We start from the raw sequence: 20,956 nt of genomic DNA, 5'->3' as shown, positions 1-20,956 counted from the left end.
AGACTACTTCCTTTTTATTTCTTAATCCAATATTAAACATGTTCATAATGCCATACACTTCTGCATGGCTTTTAGGGCCTTTAGAAGTAAAGCAGACCCACAGCATTACAGGTACTTCACCATACTTTACTGCTTGTGTAAGATGGTTTTTCACATATTCCTCTTTTGTTTCTACTCAGAACTTTGTGGGGTGTTTGACGCGAAAAAAGATTTTACTTTTAGTCTTATCTGATTAAGGCAAGCAGTTCAACATAGAAAAATAAAGAAAGGTGTAATGTTTCGTGAACTCCACATGTCCTCCATTTAGAAGACTCACATGCCTCTCAAATAACTTTCCATATTGTGTCCTCTCTTGAAAAAAATACATTTACAAACCTGATGTTGAAGATGGTGGAAACGGAGACTAAATTTTGATTAATCCACCAAGTAAAGAGTGGGGTAGATTAGCACATAAACCTTTTTTTTTAATAAGCATACAATTATCAATATAATGATGTGGGCAACTTATCATCTGCGGAAATTAGATTGTTTAACCATTCTGACAGGTTAAAGGTGCCTTTCCTGTAATGTTATTTTATGGAGGATAATCTTATTTTTATATTTTTAATTGAAAAATAAACATTTCTAAAATGTACAAATATTGCGCAAAATGCTCTACATACTAAACATTTCAAAAAATAAACAGGAATACACACTGCAGACAAGAAAAAGTACGATATTTGCTCTTTATACATGGAAGATGTAAATTTGTATCTGCTGTATTGTACATGATTATGTAGATGCTATAGCCTGAATTGTGATCTAGAAATTCACTTGATAGCTGCCATCTCCTATGACTTTTTATCTTTCATTCATTAAATTCATAACTTCATTGAACCAGGGCCGCTCAGTGGAGCAGCGGATAGCACTGCTGCATTGCAATAAGAAGGTTACAAGTTCAATTCCCAGCCTGTGATCTTTCTGCAAGGAGATTGCAGCTAAAATTATAGCTTTTGTTTGTATGTAGTAAAAAAAACTAAAGTCAGTTCCCTCATGCTTAAAGGTATAGTGGAGGATTTTTGCAAACTTTAAAAAAAAAAGACCGCCCTCTCCAATTAAAAATGTAAAAATGCACATGCACAACCCTGTATCTGCTCCGGAGAGGGATTGCCTATTAAACGCATGCGAGAGCATGCATGCTGATTTGTGCACGCTCTGTTTAAATGTTGCTGTTTGCATTGCTAATATAAGCTTGCTTTCCAAAAGAAGATTTGCAATTTTTCCACCATGTCAGACTCACCATCGGTAAGTGAAAATGGGGACGAGCACGTAGGACAGTCTTACATATCACCAGAATGAGTGACAATTAGGAGGACCACTTATTTTGATGATCCGACCGGAAAAAGAACATCCTCCGCTATACCTTTAAGTGTGATTGTTAATAATGATGATATGGCTCTTTGATCAATAAGGAGAGGAGGGATTGAATGTAAGGATTGTGAATCATTCAGTGGATCTCTAAGAAATGTGTCCCATTCTCTTTTTAAAATGATGGTTGTGCCTCATTGCACCAACAGTATGTGCAATTACAGTATGTTTTTCTTAAATGTTTTTTTTTCTATATTTTATGATTGTTTATCCAAACAAAACCTCTTTATACAAGGATGCAATCATAGTAAAATATGATAGATAAATATGAGATAAAATAATTTTGCTTGCAAGCATTGTGAGAAAATATAACAATAAGCAAATCTAAATAATAGTGAGGGTTTTAATAACATAAATACAAACATCAAGATGCTATGTGACATCAACTTCACTGCATGGTATTGCTGATGTGTCAGCATCATGGAATACATTTCTTAATCTAACTTTTATGAGAAGTATTATGTCTTCAATGATTGGTGCATTTTATTTCTCAATCAACCAATCACAGCTTTTGGATGGGCAACATCGATAACCACACCTCTTTACCAAAATAAAAGTTTCTGACCCTCCTCGGTCAGAGTTTTTCTCAAAAACTAGCTAAATCCCTCTTACCCCCAAATTACAGTTCAGCAAAAACAAAGCCATTGTTATCAGTGAGAGCATAGCAGCACAAGGAAGTCTAGAGCAGATGGCATGCTGGCAAATTTAGATTTTATTTTTGCCTGACCCAAACCACAGTAAATATACAGGAATCAGTACAGTTGTAACATCTGGATTTTCTCCATAATTAAAACTTAATGATTAAATATTAAATGCAGCAATAAAGCAACAAGTATACACTGCCCCCCCCAAAAAAATAAAGGGACCACGTACAGTAAACGCCACAAGATACCTTCAATCAATCAAACTTCTGTAAAATCAAACTGTCCATCAACACTGATTAACAATCAATGTCGCATGCTGTTGTGCAAATGGAATGGACAACATGTGGACATTATTGGCAATTTCCAAGACATACTCATTAAAGGAATGGTTCTGCAGGTGGATACCACAGACCACTTTTCAGTACCTATGCTTTGTGGCTGATGTTTTGGTCACTTTTGAGTGTTGTTGGGGCTCTGACACTGGTGGTAGCATGAGATGGACTTTACAACCCAAACAAGTCGCTCAGATAGTTCAGCATATCCAGGATGGCCAATCAATGCGAGCTGTGGCAGAAGGTTTGCTATGTCTGTGCATAGTATGCAGAGGTTGGAAGTGCTGCCAGGCCAGTACACCAGGAGACGTGGAGGAGGCCTTAGGAGGACAACAACCGAGAAGGACAGCTAACTCCCCATTTGTGCAAGGAGGAACAGGAGGAGCACTGCCAGAGCCCTGCAAAATGACCTCCAGCAGGCAACAAAAGTGCATGTGTCAGCATAAATGGTTAGAAACCGACACTATGAGGATGGCATGAGGGCCCAACATCCACAGATGGGGGTTGTGCTCACAGCCCAACACCGTGCAAGATGCTCGGTATTTGTCAGAGAACACTTAGATTGCCAAATTCGCAACTGGTTCCCTGCTCTCTTCACAAGGGAAGCAGGTTTACAAGTGACAGACGTCAGAGTCTGGAGCCACAGTGGAGAGTGATCTGCTGCCTGTAACATCCTTAAGCATGTCAGGTTTGAAAGTGGGCCAGTAATAGTGTGGGTGGCATTTCTTCTGAGGGCTCCACAGCCCTTTATGTGCTCACCAGAGGTAGCATGACTTCCATTAGGTACACAGATTAGATCCTCACACCTCTTGTGAGACCATATGCTGGTGTGGTTGGTCCTGGGTTCCTCATAATGCAGGACAATGCTAGACCTCATGTGGCTGAGGAGTGTCAGCAGTTTCTGCAAAATGAAGGCACTGAAGCTATGGACTGGCCCCCCGTTCCTCAGACCCGAATCTGTTTAAGCATCTCGTTGCACCACAGACTGTCTAGGAGTTGGTGGCTGCCTTATTCCAGGATTGGGAGGAGATTCCTCAGGAGATCATCAGCCACCTCATCAGGAGTATGCCCAGGCATTGTAGGGAGGTCATACCCTACGGCATGTGGCGGCAATAGAAAATACTGAGCCTCATTTTGACCTGTTCTAAGGCCATTATGTCAAAGTTGGATCAGCCTATAGTGCGTTTTTCCACTTAATTGTGTGTGACTCCAAATCCAGGCCTCCATTGATTAAAACATTTGATTTCTATAGATGATTTTTCTGTGATTTGTGTCGTCAGTACATTCAACTTCGTACATAAAGTTTTCAGAGAGAATATTTAATTTATACAATCTGGGATGTTTTATTTGAGTGTTCCTTTTTTTTAACAGTGTAGCTTCTTTGCACTCATCTATTGTAGCATACAACTACTTGAAATGTATGGATTCTTAAAGTGAAATATAAAGCCGTTTTAACCATTTCAAAGACTATAGAATGGGATGTTTTGGTCCGACTCTGGCATTCGTCCTTAGGTTTTATTACTCCTGGGATCTCCTTTAGACTTTGTACAACCCCAGATTATATACAGTGTAAATTATGATTACTGATAATTTCACACAGCAGAGGATCACAGCCGAGCCAGACAGTAAAAATTTAAGCCTTATATAGGAACACTCTTAGAGGACTCTGGCAATATTTTTTAATACAGGCCCTCCATTCTAAATAAGACCATCATTTATTCCATTAATGAAGGTCTGAAAGCCTAACCGACTTATTTGTCAGTGAGGTCATCTAAAGGGACAGCTGAGGAGCAGGAACCATTAGAAAGAAAAGCTTGCCTCCTCCTGGTCCCCAGGGCCCGATGTCACCAGGACCCTGTTTGATGTGACCCATTTGCGTGGTATGGTGTTTTATCACATGACCATCGGGGAAACCGTGAGCCCCCCGCCCACACTACATGCAGATAACTCAGATAAGCAATCCTTTGCAAGCACACACCTCATCCTCTTGGACCACATCCATATCTCCTATGAAACCACACAGGAACAGAAAACTCCCAAAGCCACATCCCGCTACACATAAAAGTTGAAAAAGGGATGAAAGGATTTGTATACAAACAGTTTAAATAAAGAATTACTGTTAATAGCTCTTTAGCGAGAAAAGAAAGCTACCGCACGCATGTGATTCAGTCATCCAGGCAAACTGGGCGCGCTGCCGTGTCCAAAGACCATTCAGATCTTCGCTGACCCTAATTGCTTTATTTTTTCAACGATTGTATCAGCTCTTTGATATCCAAGTAAATGCAGAAAATTGAAGTTAATTGCTATATTTGTGCTCAGCAATGATAGTGACTGTTGTTCCACAACTGAAAAATAAACACTTCCCTTTAATTAAACATCCCTCCGGACACAAGGGATCATTATGCTTTTTACAACTCCTTTTTCATCCTCCGTTTATTTACTGACAGCTTGCAACATTTGCCACTGGGAAAAGAAGAAGTGCACTGAAAACAGGAAATAGCAGGAGAGCATGTCAGAGCAGAAATCAAAAAACAATTCCTCCATCTTATCTTTTTTTTTTCTTTTTTACTCCACGTTTTTTGTGATAGAGCAGCACAAATAAGTCACAAGGGTCAGTGGTACTGAAACAAAACGAGGCTGTTCCACTTGGACCCTGGAACAATAGGGGCGACCCGATCCATTCTACTCAGTGTTTGGGCTTTATTTTAGAATTAAATGCCCAGATGCTTTGGCTTTTCTTCGTGAGAAATGACTGGGGACACCTCCTTCACATTTTCCCCTTTCTGGGCCATTTTCACTTCATAAAGCTGCAGTCAATGTGTTTTGTGTGGGGGTGAGGAGGGTCTGACACATACTGTGGTGGTCTCAGCCGCTGTCTACATTGGTGGCTCAAGTAGTCCAAGGATTAGACTTTTGTCTGCTCTGAAAAGGTAGAAAGAAGTCACTTATTTGGGTTCAGTGAAGCTGCTGATTTCCAACCCCGTTTTGGAAATAGGAGAAAGGCTTTGAAATGCCGTCTCCCCCACTTTCTACTATAAATCACCAGTGCAAGGCAAATTCATTCATTCATTCAGCGTCATTCTGTTGAAAACAACACAAAACCATTTTCAAATGCACAATAAACAACAATTCTGAGATACAAAAGTCACAAAAAGCACCAAATTCTTTATCTTCTTCGTGCTGACGCAGGGCAAGATTCTAGATTAGATCCCGACTTTGTTATGTAAGTTCCCAGACTCAAAGGACCAAGGGCCTTGTCCTGCATGTCTGAGTCAGAGGAGCTGAGGTGCTGGACCGCAGCATCAAGGGAAGACCACACATACACACACTGAAAGGCTTTTCCCGGCTTTTGCTCGCCATCAAATGACCATGTGTGGTATTGCTGACCGGCCACCTAAGTCCATGCATAAGCATCCTTGCAACCATGATGGTGTTTTGCTTCGTCTTTGGCGTATATTTAAATCAAATGACACATCAGATTAAAAAAAAAATTCAAAAGATTAATCAATTAATGATTGAAAATGTGTAAATCCATCAAATCTGTTTTAATTTCTTGTTAATGGTTTATTAGAGTTGTATACTACAACAGAGTTTTATATTTAGAAATACTGCCTTTATATCTAGTATATTGGGTGGCTTTAAGGCAAACTATGCAAAGGCCAAAAAAAAAATCACATGTAAACAAAGATTTTCTTTTATCAGAATCTTTTAACCCGCTTTTTTAAAATAACATTATGGACTTTAGAAAACAATACCTATTTACATAACAGCTCTAAGGGAACACTTAGCAAATGCTACATAATTTTTTATTATCATTTGAGCTTGAAATGCCCTTCCCTTGGTTTTGATTTTGTAAAAATATTATCTTGTCTTTATAATAAGTTCAGAGTTCATTTGGTCATTTGTTTTCATTATAGTATCATTATTTTTTTTACTAGAAGAGGCTATTTGATTGTTATTTCAAATGTCTGCGGACTCTTTTAAAGTCCTCATGTTCTTAAAAAGGTTTCATAGAGACTTTATAACAGAAACAGGCCCACATGTTCATCATATTGTGGATATTAGGCAGTCTTTGGTTTGTTTGTTTTTGTTTTTTTTATCATTGGTAAAAGTAATCAACTTTTTTTAGCTACACGTCACATAAGGGAATAACCATAGATAACTAGTTAGAAATTGAGATTATAATGAGTGAATCTTATTTAAAAAATATGAAACAATTTTTCCTTAATGTTTGATTTCTACCCCCTTAGAACAAATTAACTTGGAGTAACAATATGATTTTTTTATATTCAGCATATGATTATAGGACTGCATCTTTACTAATTAATGCAGATGGCTTCTCACACTGAGCCTGGTTCTGCTGGAGGTTTCTTCCTGTTAAAAGGGAGTTTTTTCTCTCCACTATCGCTACAAGCACGCTTGGTGTGAGGGATCGCCTTCGAGTCAATGAGTCAATGCAATCAGCTGGTTTTCCTTAGATAGAAAACTGTGAATCAATTTGACTAGATGATTTGATTGAATTGTAAAGTGCCTTGAGATCACAAGTGTTGTGAATTGGCGATATATAAATAAACTAAATTAAACAAATTTCTTCATCTGCACCTGTAGTTCCGTAATGGACTATCTTCTGAGTTTCTCAGGCCAAACTTTACGACCCATAACCCTAAAGGCAGTGAATTATTTACTCCTGTCATTCTGGTAGTGGTGAGGCAGAGAAGCAATTTGGTGAAATCCCATCCTGCAGGGTTGATGGTGACATCAGCAGTTCTCATATCCCACAAAAGACACTAAAGAGAATGGAGACACAAAGGGAGCAACAATATACAGGCCCACACAATAATCCAATCAAAAGTTGTTGTTTTTTATGGTCCTATATGCTTTGTGTTCAATTTCACTTTGTTTTGAGAAAACTACTTGGGAAAACATTAGTTCAACAGACTTACACATCACCAATAACAATAATCATAACTGAACTGAGGTCACAATTATGTTCCCTGATAAATATATGAGGAATGCATTCTTTCAGGTTAACAATGTGAAAATCCATGCCTTCTCATATATAAATTTCTGAATGTACTACTATTTTTATGAAATTTCAGTAAAAAAAAAAATAAAATAAAATAAAATAGCTGCAGGATGTTTATCTGCATGTTCCACAAATCACAAAACAGCTAGGGCTAAGTTCTGCTCTGATTTTGATAGAGAGCCACTTCCTTTTTGGTGTTCAATTAAATTATTTTTAAAACCTCGCACTTTTTAGGCTTGCTATTTTTATCATGAAATACCCTTCTTTAAAGTATGGCTTGTGGTCTTTGAAAATCTTTTTTGTTTACAAATATCTAAATACAATAAAAGCCTATACTCTCTTTGGCATCTAAACCAGACAGGAGCCACTGATCCAGTCTGAAACCTTAATTTAAATGGGTCTAATAGTGAGAATGAGCTCTGTCAGTAACCTTAGAATTTTTTTTTAGAACTTTTACATGAAACAAAGTTGTGTTGGACGAAAATTATTATATGTCAACCTTGGTTTGCAAATATGTGGGGCCAAGCTGAAGTTGTGTCAGGTTGGTGGAGGCAAATCCAGTGTAATCTTGCCATCTGTCTGACAATGGGTCCTTTTCTGTTAGAGGGAGTCAGGTTGAGGAGCAGATAAATTCAGCTTTCCAGGTATTATGATTGATATATAATCATCTAAATGTATCTTTTGTCATTTGCATCCTTTAATACTTTTATTTATTTATATATATTTTTTTTTTCATTACTTAGATATGCCTTTTTAAAGTGCACTATACTATACACAACATTCATTATTATTTATTATCACCGTTATTGTTCTTTGAAAAATAAAATCATATTACATCACATTACCTCCAACTCTATGGCTTAGAACTTTATACTTCTTTTATGTTTAATCTCACACTGCTAGTCGCTTGTGCATTTTGCTCATTTAAATTGGATGGATCCATCCTGATTGAACATCTTATCTTTTGCACAAACAATCTTGATAGATCACTCATGTTTACTTTTTTAGGTTCTTAGATTACTTGAAGATCAGTCCCCAAGAGTACAAAAACTATTAGCAGGTTGTGATGAATAAAAAACTGATTTCTCAGAACAAGTCTCCTTGGTCATGATAGGAAATATCAGTATAGTTCTTATTGGGAAGTAAATGAGGGAAAAACTTAGTGCCAATGGATTTATTTTTGTGTCCTATTAATCTCTGCAGCATCTATGCATCTCTGCAGAGCTTTCTCTACTTTTGTCATGGTTGGACATGGTGTTATGCATTTATCATAATTCAAGTTGAAGAATCATTATACCTGCAATGTAAGATGCATAATTTTTTGTTTTTCCATTAGTTTCAGAAATAACTTGAGACTTTTTGGTTTGCCCCCTCACCAGTTGTAATACTCACTTTAAGCATCCCTCATTATTATTAGTATGAGCAAAGCCAAGGCACATGGAAATGAAAATAGGGTTCCAATGATTCTTTTTTAATGGTCTTTTTTTGCAGAAAACGGAGGGTTTAAATGCAACAGAATTCAACAGTTGGTGGTTGGACCTTGTCAAGAGCCTTCACATGGATTCCACCCCAAAGACCCCTGTATTCACCCCTCATTGTCTTGGCCTCCTGCTCTGCCCTCTTTACAAAAATAAAGGCAACCCAGGATTTAAAGGTCAAGTCCAAACAAAAGCTGACAGTCCCCAAAGGCTGAGGTGTTTTTAATTGACATTTCTGTCTTTGTCCCCTCACCATAAAGACAGGGAGAGAAAATAGTCTTTTCTCCAATATACTAAATTACTACTAAATGAGACCTGTGAAAAAAATAGGGCTATGGGGTGTAGCCAGGTTCCACCAGCTTGAGGGAATCCCCTTGTTAGGAAGCTATGGGGGCAGTGTTGAAGGGCTGTAAAGTGCTTACTCCACCATAAAGGGGAAGGCTCAGGGACAAATCCCCACACAGAAGCGGCCTCTCGCCATAGAGAGAGATAAACCAGTTAGGCCTTTGTTTATGAAGTTTCACTTTATTCCCCCCCTGACAACCATTTAGACAATGACTATGGGGAAATGTCCCTCTGCGAATGAGCAACAATAGTCAAGATCAGCAGCTTTTCTGAGGAGCTAATTCTGTGATAAAAAGAGTGCAAATCTTCCTTCCTGAAAGCATTAAAGACTGCCTAATGAAAGACACCTGAACAAGAGCAGAGAGAAGCTTAAACAAAGGTGCTTTGTCCAAATGATGCCACCTTTATGCACCAACACAATTACCCACCACTCTCTGGTGCTCTACGGAACACTGCATATTATACACTCGGTCTTTGTCACGTCTTGCTCCAAACCATTTAAATGTTCATTCCTCTTTTTAAGTTTTTTTTTCCTTTTTAACAATAGATTTTGTGGAACAAATGTAAGAGAGAATATGTATTTGGGCAATATCAGTTGTACATGTCTTTCGTATCAACCCTTTATCAAATTCCATCAATGTTCTATGCCGACAATAATTGATTACTCTGTATTTTCAAAAGCAAAGCAACTTGATAAGCTAGGCCATTTTTTTTTCCATATCTTTCTTTTGCTAAAATTAGCCCCACTTAAAGCATCCTCACATATTAGCAAAGCTATAGCCTCTTTGTGAAAAGCGCCGCTGTCAAGACTTCATAAACCAGAAATCCCTTGTATTTCCTGTTTTGTTCAAAAGCCAAGGTATTCATAAATCATTAAGTTATTTTCATGTCAAAAACGTTCAAAAGGAAAGCCTATTTTACCCCAGTGTCCAAGCAATTTAGACATTAGTTTAATGTTTTATTTATATATGAAGTAGTAAATAGCGTGGCACCAACGTACCTGTCGAAACTTCAGAAGAAATCTTTGATCACTCATTATTCATTCAATGTATAAAACTGGGACTTAAAGCAGATAAACTTTCTCAGGTTTTGGTCTATGGCTGTTTTTATTTCCTTTTTAACTTTTAAGTTTCTATTTTTCTCATGATTCTAATTATAGCTATATTTGTATGTGGTCCAGTGCTTTGTAATGCAAAAAAACTTTTATTTAGAAACTGTGTTAACATTTAAGATTATTTAGGACCTCCTTGACAAAGTTGTGTTTTTCCTCATCTTAAAATTAAAATGAGGGAAACTATTGCACACAAAACGCTTTTGTGCATATGATCTTTTGTGCATTCAGCATTTAAGATGGCTTTTGTATATAGCGAGATGGGTATCTGCCAGAAACATCACTCAGGCATTGTGGAGGGGGGATTCATTTTCAGCTCCCCTTTGTTCTATTCTTTGGCCGAGACCAAGGAGCCACGCCTGCTCCTCTACCTTGAATTGTGTAGCAAACATTCCCTTCTTTGTGGCACTAGGAGCATGAGCTAGCTCATCTCCACAGGCTTTCGTGGGAGGTGGCTGTCACGGTGGCGGGGTCGCATTTGGTAATCCAACCTGGTTTTGCTCTAGGGTGGTGGTTTGCTACTGGGCCAAAGAGACTGTAAAAGAGTAAGTAGATTGTGCAGGGAAAGTCCTGTTCTGGATCTGCTTTGCAAATGCCTCCTCTGCGTACTGCTATAACTACCTTTTCGCCATGCCACTCAAAACACCATCCTTGTCATGCCCTCTTGGGCTCCCTGATGTTTCCCTCTATCATCATGAGGCTTTATTTCTTTTTTGATCCCTTTCTTCCACCCAATAACTTTTAGCCTCCATACATATTTTTTGAAGACTTGTGTTGTGTCACACAGAGGGAGCCACGCCCTCGGCCTGTGTGCACTCTTTTTATTAAATCTGTGAAGGCGCTGGGCTGCGCTGCCGAGTAATCCTACAGTAATTGTTTCCAGATTAGGGGACCCGGACCACAAAGCAGGTTTAGCCAGGCATGAAATGGCCTCCCAGCACAGCAGCACCGACAACTAGGCCTGGCGAGGTGCTACTCACCTGGGTGAAGTCCACAAACGTCCATGGAAGCAGAGAGTCTAGGTAGCCGATGTCCTTTGAAAACCTGTTAAGAATTCTCCCTAAGAACAAAATGCAAATACAAAGATCAGACAAAGCCAAAATTATTGGATATTCTTAAAAAATAGATTAAAATAAACAAAGATGCCTTATCTTTACCAACCCCCTAATAATAGTGTCGGAACTAAAGATGTAGGTCAAAATCAGATGTTCTTCATTCATTCAAAGTTACGCTCACTTGTTTCAATAGAGCATCTGTTTCCATAGTCTCCTCAGATAGAACACTAAAGAGCTAAGAGACTGAGATGAAAAGCATTAGCCCTATCTAGTTTAAACAATGAAGCATTATTTGTGCAGCATTTCATAAAGTCTGGCCTACTCTTGGATGAATATGTGAGGGAGCCTTTTGTCTGGAAACAAAAGGGCAACAGAAGCTGCGTACCTGCCTTTATGCTCCAACTGGCAGTGTCAGTGACATTAATTGAGTTGCCTCCAATCTGCTCAGGTGTTCATTATTTTGGACAGTGCACTGCAGGTGCAGTGGCAGCCCCTCCATTGTTACCCCTTTGGTAACTTTGATCCCTTATTTTGATCTAAAGACTCATAAGATTACACTTCCTGCTGTGTTCATACACTGTTTACTGCAGGCTCAGTTGTAGTCAATCCCCACAGTGCATTTCCTACTACCTACTAACTCTGTTTCAGAAGGATGCTGACAAACTGTGGAAAGTGGACAACACAATGTGGCCACAGCTTGAGGCCCCGTCCACACGAAGTCAAAACGAACACGAAATGCTAATATTTTCCAGAAAGTTTGTCGTAAAGACGGAGACGTAAAATAAATGTGATCGACCACACGAATGCATGAAAACGCTGCAAAATGTATGCCAGGCCTGTAAGTGGCGCTGTGGTGCCAAAGCAAAAATAGGTGAAAACAGGCAACGAAATGTTGGGCATGCGCAGTAATATTTATACAACAACCAAACCGGAAAACCGGAAAATGGTCCTGCGGGTCCATTTTCGTGGTTCAGTCAAATTGAGGTGATGAACTATGTCATCTATATTGCTCTGTTCTTCCTGGAGATATTCCAGAAGAAGAAGATTCTGTTGTAAGCCCGACAGCAGGGTGAGTAGCATGAGCAGCAACCATTCAACACAGTACGGCGCCATTGTTGTTGTGATACTGTGTCGCGCATGCATGTTTAGAGGCGACGCTATGACGCATGCGTGTAAGAAAAAAAATGCCGTTAGAGCTTAAAGATGGAAACGCGAAAACGGCGTTTCAAAATCTTCCCACTCTGAAGGCTTAATAAAAAAAAGATCGTTTACAGACCCCCGAAACGCCGGCTTCGTATGGATGAGAGACTGGTTTGGTGAAAAATGTGTGCGTTTTGGCCAGGGTTTGACTTCGTGTGGACGGGGCCTAAGAGGGCTACTTTGTACATCCTCTGATAAAGTTATGTTAAATTGCTTTACTATACATCTGAAAGCAATTGAGCAAATATACAGAGCTAAAACCAGAAATAGACACATGCTGTAAAAGTAGAAATTATATATTTTTTTTAATTCTCACTATCTGACACTGAATTATACTAACCTTTTCCTATTTAGGTTATGAACGATTATTAAAATTGTTTCTGTTTGCTAAACAAATTAATAATACCTGTAAGTATTGGTAAGGTATGTACAAAGATAGCTGGTGATGATGGTGAAGACCTTAGTCAGAGTGACTTATAGGGCAGCATCGATCTTTAAACATCTTCGGCAAGTTCAGGCCTTTGCCATCCGAAAGACAGTTGCCCAAAAGGCAAGATCAAACCAGTACCTGAGGTTTAGTATTCTTAGCCGATGATTTATTTTAAATCCTTCTTAATAAACATTTTGGCCAGGAGTCCTGATACAATTCTGTGAGACCTGATTTTTTCTTTCCTCTTATGAGTGCATATTGTGTTTGTAGATTTTGTGGACTCTGCTGTGCCTATATTGCCCCTGAGGAACAAAAAAGTATTCAGTTTCATTCAGTCATATTCAACTCAAAACTTTCTTCAATACATGCACAAAAAATACTTTGCCATGATTATTTGAAAAGTGCAGATGACAATGTTCTGGATTTATAAAGAATAAAATGCTCCACTTGTGTCCAACTATACAAGCTCCAATCTTTTTTTTTTCTTTTGTCATACTGACTGCCTAGAGGTTTCCTCTACAGACCAACAGCGGTGCTAGATCTGGTCTTTATGGGAGAGTATGCACTGCAGAACAAGCCGGGCAGTAAATATAAATCTACAGTTGCTATTCTAAAAAGCTCAAAGAAAATAGTTGTTTCACTCCATCTCTTTGTGTATTTGTGAGCTCCTACAATATATGCAGTGTTTCTTGAAATGTTTAATTGATTATTTATCTCCAAGTCTTAGTCTACCCAACTTGTTATATAGGAACAAAATGTGTGCTGTGTAATTCCGTATGAACCTACAAAGAGGGAAACCTTGCCTGTTTCCAGCCATGTAGCAAAGTAAACTTGTGACATTCAAATTCAAAGGTAAACTCATGAAGTTCCCATGAAATTGTTGCAAAGGTCTGACTAAGACAGATCATTAAATTACCTCAGTGGGAACACAGTTACAGAGAGTTACAAGTACTTAACCTATTAACATAGCCTCTCCAATCAAAGCTAAGGCCACTTGGACCACTACCTCTCCTTAAATATTTCCTAATTGTTTTTGAAAATGTGATACAAGTGATGCACAGCAATACACTACATTAAGGTTAAGTAAAAGTAAAAGCTTGATTTCCAGTAACCACAACAAAGTGTAGGATTTTCCTTTTAGAAATAAAATCTCAAAATTGTATTTCGCATTTACACAGGTTATGTTTGCTGAATTAGTTTGATGATTTTAAACATTTCTCTGCGACAAAAAAGTTAAAAAGTTAGAACCAAAGAAATTGTTTGGGGGGGGGGGCTATTTTAAATTAGAGTTAGACAAAAGTTTGGACCTTTTTTGGTATAAACTAATATTAAGGTTTTATCAACACCTTCATTTGACTGAGAATGTTCTCTATTTTGCAATCTTATTTTGCAAGTAAATAATATACTTAAACTGACTTGAAAATTTAAACCAACTTAACAGCAGTGCATGGCATTCACTAGTGTGGGATGTGAGGAGCAGCAGGCTGACACATCGGCAGGATGTGGTGGCATGGAAAAACCATGGCATCGCTGACCTAAAAGTTGCCTTCCAGCTTCCAGTCAGTCCTATGGAGGAGGGCCCTGTAATCACCTCTCTCCACGGCCGTAAGCAGCTTACAGCTTTATCCAAAATGCCGCTCCTGCCTAAAAAACATGCATGCAGACGAGGCTGGGCTCCCCATAACAGCCATTGCATAAACCCAGCCAGAGCATTATTCCCTGCAACAACCCAGCAATGCTCCAAATCAGCACTGATTCAAAGTCAAGTGGCGTAAGCATGTTGTACACTTAGAGGCAGACTAATCTTATTCACAGTGTGAGTGCCCCTTTAGCATACAGACATCCTGAGGGGAGGGTTCAAGAAAGCAAGGAGGAAGAGCTGCTACAACCCCAATGAAAGATGCCGCTGCTTTTCCATCTAGGAATAGGAGGAGGATTTAAATAGTGTTTGTCAAATATATTCAATAATATTTTATGTAATTTCACTGTCTAAGCCATAAATGACCTAAATCCACGCATATGTGACAAACAATGCCAATGGGTAAAAACAGGATCAATTTCTCTAGGTTACATCATCCTATGGTTAAAGGGTGTCGGAGCATCCAGCATCAGACAGCTATCAGCTGTTTAACAAGCGGCTCAGTTAACGGAGAGAGTTTTATCAGGGATGAGGCAAAGACCCTTCTCCCACTGTCCAGACTAAGGAGGGGATACATTACAGTGATGCAGTTACACAAAGACATTCACTGCATGGAAATGCCTATGAGGTAAGATCAGCATGGGACAATGGCTTCAATCACTCTGGGTGGTTGTCAACAATATCACCTATTGTGTGGAGAAGGGTATAGACATTTCAGGATATCAGCAGCATTAGTATCAAACAATTTCTCATGCTTTCGGACTCCAGGGGTGATTTGCACCACTTTTCAGGCTCAGAAAATATCAAGCTCTCCAAACGAAGGTGGCCTCTTAAGGTGGAGATATTAGGTGAGCAGGGCCCCCAATTACTTTTAAAGAAGTGGAACAGTGGGGTCCAGCTCGAGCGGGACTGTGTAGCAAATCGCTGTTCCCTGTAAACATCAAGATAAGGCGACAACTCAGAGCAGCTCCATGTGTGGGCCCCAGTGCAGTTGCAGGGGCTTTTCAGTGAGTAGAGTGTGATAATAAAGTAATACCAGGGAGGGGGCTGCCAAGGCTGGAGGTGGCACGGCTCACCTGCACTTCCATGAAGGGCCCACAGGCCTGGGGCAGCCTCCCACCGCCGGCGCCTTGCTGCCAATACTAATACATTCTAAATCCATTCTCTCCGCTCACACCGCCAGGCTCCTGCAATCTCCTCTCCTTTCCTTTCATGCAATTAAATAGTGGAAGTGCCGAGCGAGGGGGAGCCCTATCAGCCATGCTGCACACACATGCGCTGCTCCATCTCCACATTCAATTTACACACTTCGATATCATCATCCTCTCTGCAGTACTTCCTTCAGTTCACTCTTAACACTCCTGCATTCCAGACCTGAAATACAGACATTAAAAACATTGCCTCTGCAGACACAATTAGAATCTCACAGCTCTGCCCACAGAAGATCTAATGTTTCCTACGTCAACAGCAACTGAGTGACACCAAGCTCCAAGATGGCCCACCATGTGTTTAGGTTGGTGGCACAATTATAACGCTATATAGGAGATGCTGATGTATATGTGTGTGTGTGTGTGTGCATTGCCTGAAACTACTCCTTAACTGTGTTGATGAGCTGAAGCCTCGGCCTGCAGTCTCTGAGGGGATTAGCCCACTCAATGACACCAAATTACAGGGATCAACATTAGCTTGACATATTCACTGCTGTCTGCGCAGCTCTAACTGGATCATATTCGTATGAACAGAATATAATAAGACAGTATGACTACATTTGGGCAATAGGAATATTTAAAGGTAGAGAAATTTGCATATACACACACGCATACACACGCGCTGGTTTATGTCCTTAACCCAAATGCTGGGTCTCCACTGCCAGGACAGAGGTTGGGTAAGAGGAAACATGCATGGAGAAAATATGGTGTATAATAATGTTAATGTCAGTGGGTTGTGATTATGAATTAAATTGACTCTAAAGAATTAGTTTTTTACAATTAGACTTTTATTTCTTAACTGAATAAAGTTAGCTATAAATGATTCACTGATCATAGTTTGACCCCACAACGGCCCATAAATTAGACATAAAAACACTCAAAATTAAGTTTTTATGATTTATTAAACTCAAATACTGAGTTTCATAAGTACTTTTAATTAAAACATTGGCTAAAAATTCAAAGACACTTTTTGTTGAAGAAAAGGGGGTGAAATTCTTAAAGCTACAGTGTGTAATTTTCAGCGATATCTAGCGGTCAGACTGCAGACTGCAGCAACATGAACATCTCCCCCCCACCGCTTCTCCCCCCCAACAGTACGGCGAGCGTTACGGGACAAAATGTCTTCCACGACGTCCGCATCACCTACCTTCTCAAGTGATGAGGTTTGTTTACATAGATAATTTTACAGATAGTATTTCATTAGTCTGTGTAGGGTATAGATTTCATGTAGACTTAAGATAATAAATATACCCGTTATTTTTTCTACGTCGTTGTGACGTTTTGGTGAGCTGCTTTGCATGGTGATATAAACAGACGAAGTAATTGTAGTCATTAGTTTAACAGCGAGATTGTGTTCGCTGGAAGAATATATATTCCCCGTTTACAGAGTCCAAGTCTTGTTTGTGGCACGGGGGTTACAAGGCAAGGAAGAGGGAAAGGAAGAGGGCAGAGAGGCCGGGGTGAGCGTGCAGCTGGGGCCAGGCGAGAGAGGGGAGCCAGCGGGGTGAGAGCAGAGGAGGAAAGGCTTGAAGATCTCCAAAGGAGCCGGAGAGAAGTAACCGAGGTATATATCCAGAAAATTATTTTACAGAAAATTACTGAATCATTACCTGTGAAACGTCAGGGACGTTGCTGAATAAGTATACTGGAGAGTAACAGCATCATCACACAGCATGTTATTGTTTTAGACAGGTCTGAGCATCCTGTACTCCAAAAACTGCAGTGATATTAGACAATTGTGTGTATAGGATTAATTACCTGTCCAAGAGAAAACTGGCAACTTGAGCGTCACTTTGAAAACCTTTTTCCTCCATCAGTGACTTCCATCGTGTAAATGCCGTGCCAATGTTGATCCGTGTTTTTTGTCGTTTCTTGTCACGCTTGCGTTTATTCTCGTCGTGTTTCCGCTTCTTAGATGACGGGGGTTCGGTGTCCGCCGCTTTTCGTTGTGATACAGAGTAGGCATGATCCTCCATTCGTCTGATGTTTGGCCACACAGTGCCAAACAGTTTGCAAAGTCACTCACGCCTGCCGCCTTGTTTACCTTTCTTGTTACCGAGGCGCAGTATACCTGCTTCTTCTTCTTCTTTGGTTTCAGGCAGACTAAACGCTTCTCAGGCATAATACTGCCATCTACTGTTCAGTACCGTCTCAGTTAATCTCTCTCAACTTGCCGTAGTTATTTTTGAGCGTCATGGGAGATCTCGCAATCGCTAGTTTGTTGCCTCTGCGCTGCCGTAGCGCAAAGATGTCAGCCTCCATGGCTGCGAGACCCGCTCCTATGTAATTATAAATAACGAATTCTAAGGCAACGCAAATATTATGGTTAAAAGGCTGAGCTCATAGGTGATGATAAATAACATAGTTATGTATAATATATTAAATTTCTGAATTTATATGCCTGTAATTATTACACACTGTAGCTTTAACTGGTGATCAAATGCACATAGACAAGAAAAATACCTAAAAAGTTTGTATACCTGATTCACTTGTTTCATCAACATGTCTCATACTGCAACAGTCCTGTACATCAGCGTCAAGTGCCAATATTAAACATCACTCAATTTAGTTAATGTTTGGGGTTGAAAAAAAAAAAGAAACGGATTATTTTGAGTTAAAATCATGATCTTACTTTGTCTTGTTAAATCAACCCATCTAATTTGATCTGTATTGAATGAATACCACTATACCCGTTATAGATGCAGTGTCTCAATTACAAAATAGTATCTGGTGGATTTTTAAGCAACAAAATGAGTTTCACAAAAGAACCTTGGTGAGTGAAAAAGGTGCAGGTGATTTTCAGCAGATACAGCAGAGCTATAGTGTTTCTGCATCAATCATAACCCACCACTGATGTTGTCTGTTGTAACGTAGTTACAAAGAGTAAAAAAAGAACACCTTTATGCAGCTGTGCTCAAAATCATAACCTTTAACTCAGAGGGCCGCTATCAAACACAGGGCCTTTTTTCCAGTGGCAGCGACACACCTATCACTTACATGTGTAAACAGCTGTCAAATCCTCCACAGCGCAGTTACAAATTACTCAGACTCATTGCGATAGTGTTGAATGCAGAAGAGTTGATGGAAGTGACAGTTATTGTATGCGAGTGAAAAGAATGTTCAGACAGTGGCAAAACATTGGGAGGAAAATGAAAACTGTCGGCAAAAGGGAAAAATACTGCAAACTGTAGAAAAACATCCAAATAACTTTGGATTTCTTTCTGGTGGGCTAATAATAATATTTGCCTATTTTTATTGTGTTTAACAGTTGTTTAATTTCATTTTTGGAATAGCTGCCTTTTAATCCGGGGAAACATAAATTCTGTTTCCCATTTTAAAGGCCAAGCTGTAGTAACTGGACTGACCAAGCAATGGCTCACTGATAACAGCACAGCAACAATCAGATAGCAGTGTCTGTTAAGCCTCTCCTTTGCTGCTCTATTAAACGGATCATTAGATTATTTAAAGTGTTTGCTCTCCTCAGTCTTTCTAAAGATTTCAGAGCAAGGCACACCCAGATAAAAGGCTGTCCGATACATAATGCAAACGGCAGTACCTGAAAAACAAAAGATGAAGATTAAGACGTGCAGCGTTCTTTCCAAACATAACTCTGCAAAAGGAAAAGCTTTCACGCTTATACGCCCACTTCTAAAGCCAGTCGAAACCTCAAGCTGCTAAAACACCCTCAAATCATATTTAGACTGGTGTTAGTGGCTTATTATGACTCATTATACCGATACAGTCGCCCTTCTTGTAGTGAATTCCCACCCGAGCCGATTGTGCTGTAAACTCCTGTCACTATGAGGAGATTAGGCGGCGTAATTATCTCCAGACAGGTGAACAATGTAAAAGAAAAAGCTGAAGTTATCAAAGTAGGCCACTTGATAGCTGACTTTGAATTTGATTGGCAGGCTGTGGCGTTATTCCTCAACCTAATTACAAGAGGTCTTAAAGTAGTCTAGATGTAAAGCATAAGGCAAATATAAGCAATAGACAAAAACATATTTGATTTTTTAAATAAAAGAAACGGCTGCCATTTAGACCTTTTAATCACTTTTTATGTTGTTTTGTCTGCCCGCTCCTCTAAACCAGCTGCCGCTCACAACTTCATAATATTAGAAAAATGTCCGACACGGTGCACAGGATAAATATTTCTGTATTTGTACAGGTCCATAATCCAAACACAACATTATCTAGGATCGAGGGTTCTGCAAACAGTATTAACTAAATCTGTTTGCTCTTTTGTAAACCCCCCCCCCCTCCAGTGCCGCTCTCACTCTTCATCTTAAACGCCTTACAACAGATGATAAATCTTATCACAATATTTTGGATTGAGTTGAACATTCATAATAGCAGATGAACAATGAAAATATAAAAAATTAAAACAATACAGAAATTGTAATTTTTTTCTTTTATAGCAGTTTTAAATTTTTTTTTACATCTATCTCAGTTATTTCTGATATTCGAATAAATATACCAAAAAATCTTTTAAAACTACAAAAATTGTCTGAAAATATAATGTCCATATTTGCAAGGGTAAATTCTTTTTTTTTATTCAATAAAAAAACATCATATAAAAACTTAATGGTCATGACATGAAAGATGAGGGAAAAGCTTAACTGTTCTTTTTTTTCTGGAGCAGAACAGACAGTACTGTATGTCAAAGAAAAGTAGCAGTCTGCCCTCTAGTGGTGATGCACAAAACAAAGAGCTAAATGTTCTTGACAACTCATGATCTCATGTTAATACATCACTGATGCAGACGCTGAAATCAGACCTTCATTTCCTGATTAGTGCACTCACCAGTTGGGTTGGTATCAAAAAAGCGTATGGACGTCCGGAGGATGGCCCTGAACATGTTTTTGTGGAGGGTTTGAGCAGACTTCACCAGGACTTTGAAGAAGACCAAGCTGCGGGTGAAGCCAAACACAACCGAGGTGACTGTTAAAGCTGAAAGAAAAAAAAATGTATACATGAAAAACTGCTTGAGAAATGTTGTTCTGCATGTTTACTGCATTACAGCTTAAAGTACTTTTTTTTTTTTACTTTGTGTTTTAATGGAGTCTTGCATTGGATGTCAT

At 39.2% G+C, this 20,956-nt stretch overlaps 1 protein-coding gene across 2 annotated transcripts in view; it reads right to left on the bottom strand.

The window, feature by feature from the left end:
• The window catches only part of LOC119793887 (multidrug resistance-associated protein 4-like), a 107,818-nt gene that overhangs the window by 68,160 nt on the left and 18,702 nt on the right, over positions 1-20,956 (bottom strand). For both annotated transcript variants that reach the window (XM_038301173.1, XM_038301174.1), the window contains exons 19-20: positions 20,679-20,825; positions 11,324-11,403 (exon numbers count right to left, since the gene is read on the bottom strand). In XM_038301173.1, the coding sequence (XP_038157101.1) occupies positions 11,324-11,403; positions 20,679-20,825 (227 nt within the window). The remainder of the gene's footprint in view (positions 1-11,323; positions 11,404-20,678; positions 20,826-20,956) is intronic.

The sequence above is a fragment of the Cyprinodon tularosa genome, unplaced genomic scaffold (genome assembly GCF_016077235.1).
Source record: "Cyprinodon tularosa strain WSP-4 unplaced genomic scaffold, ASM1607723v1 ctg463, whole genome shotgun sequence".
Lineage (NCBI taxonomy): Eukaryota > Metazoa > Chordata > Actinopteri > Cyprinodontiformes > Cyprinodontidae > Cyprinodon > Cyprinodon tularosa.
The sequence above is the reverse complement of the archived record's forward strand: the minus strand, read 5'-3'. Positions and strand labels throughout refer to the sequence as shown.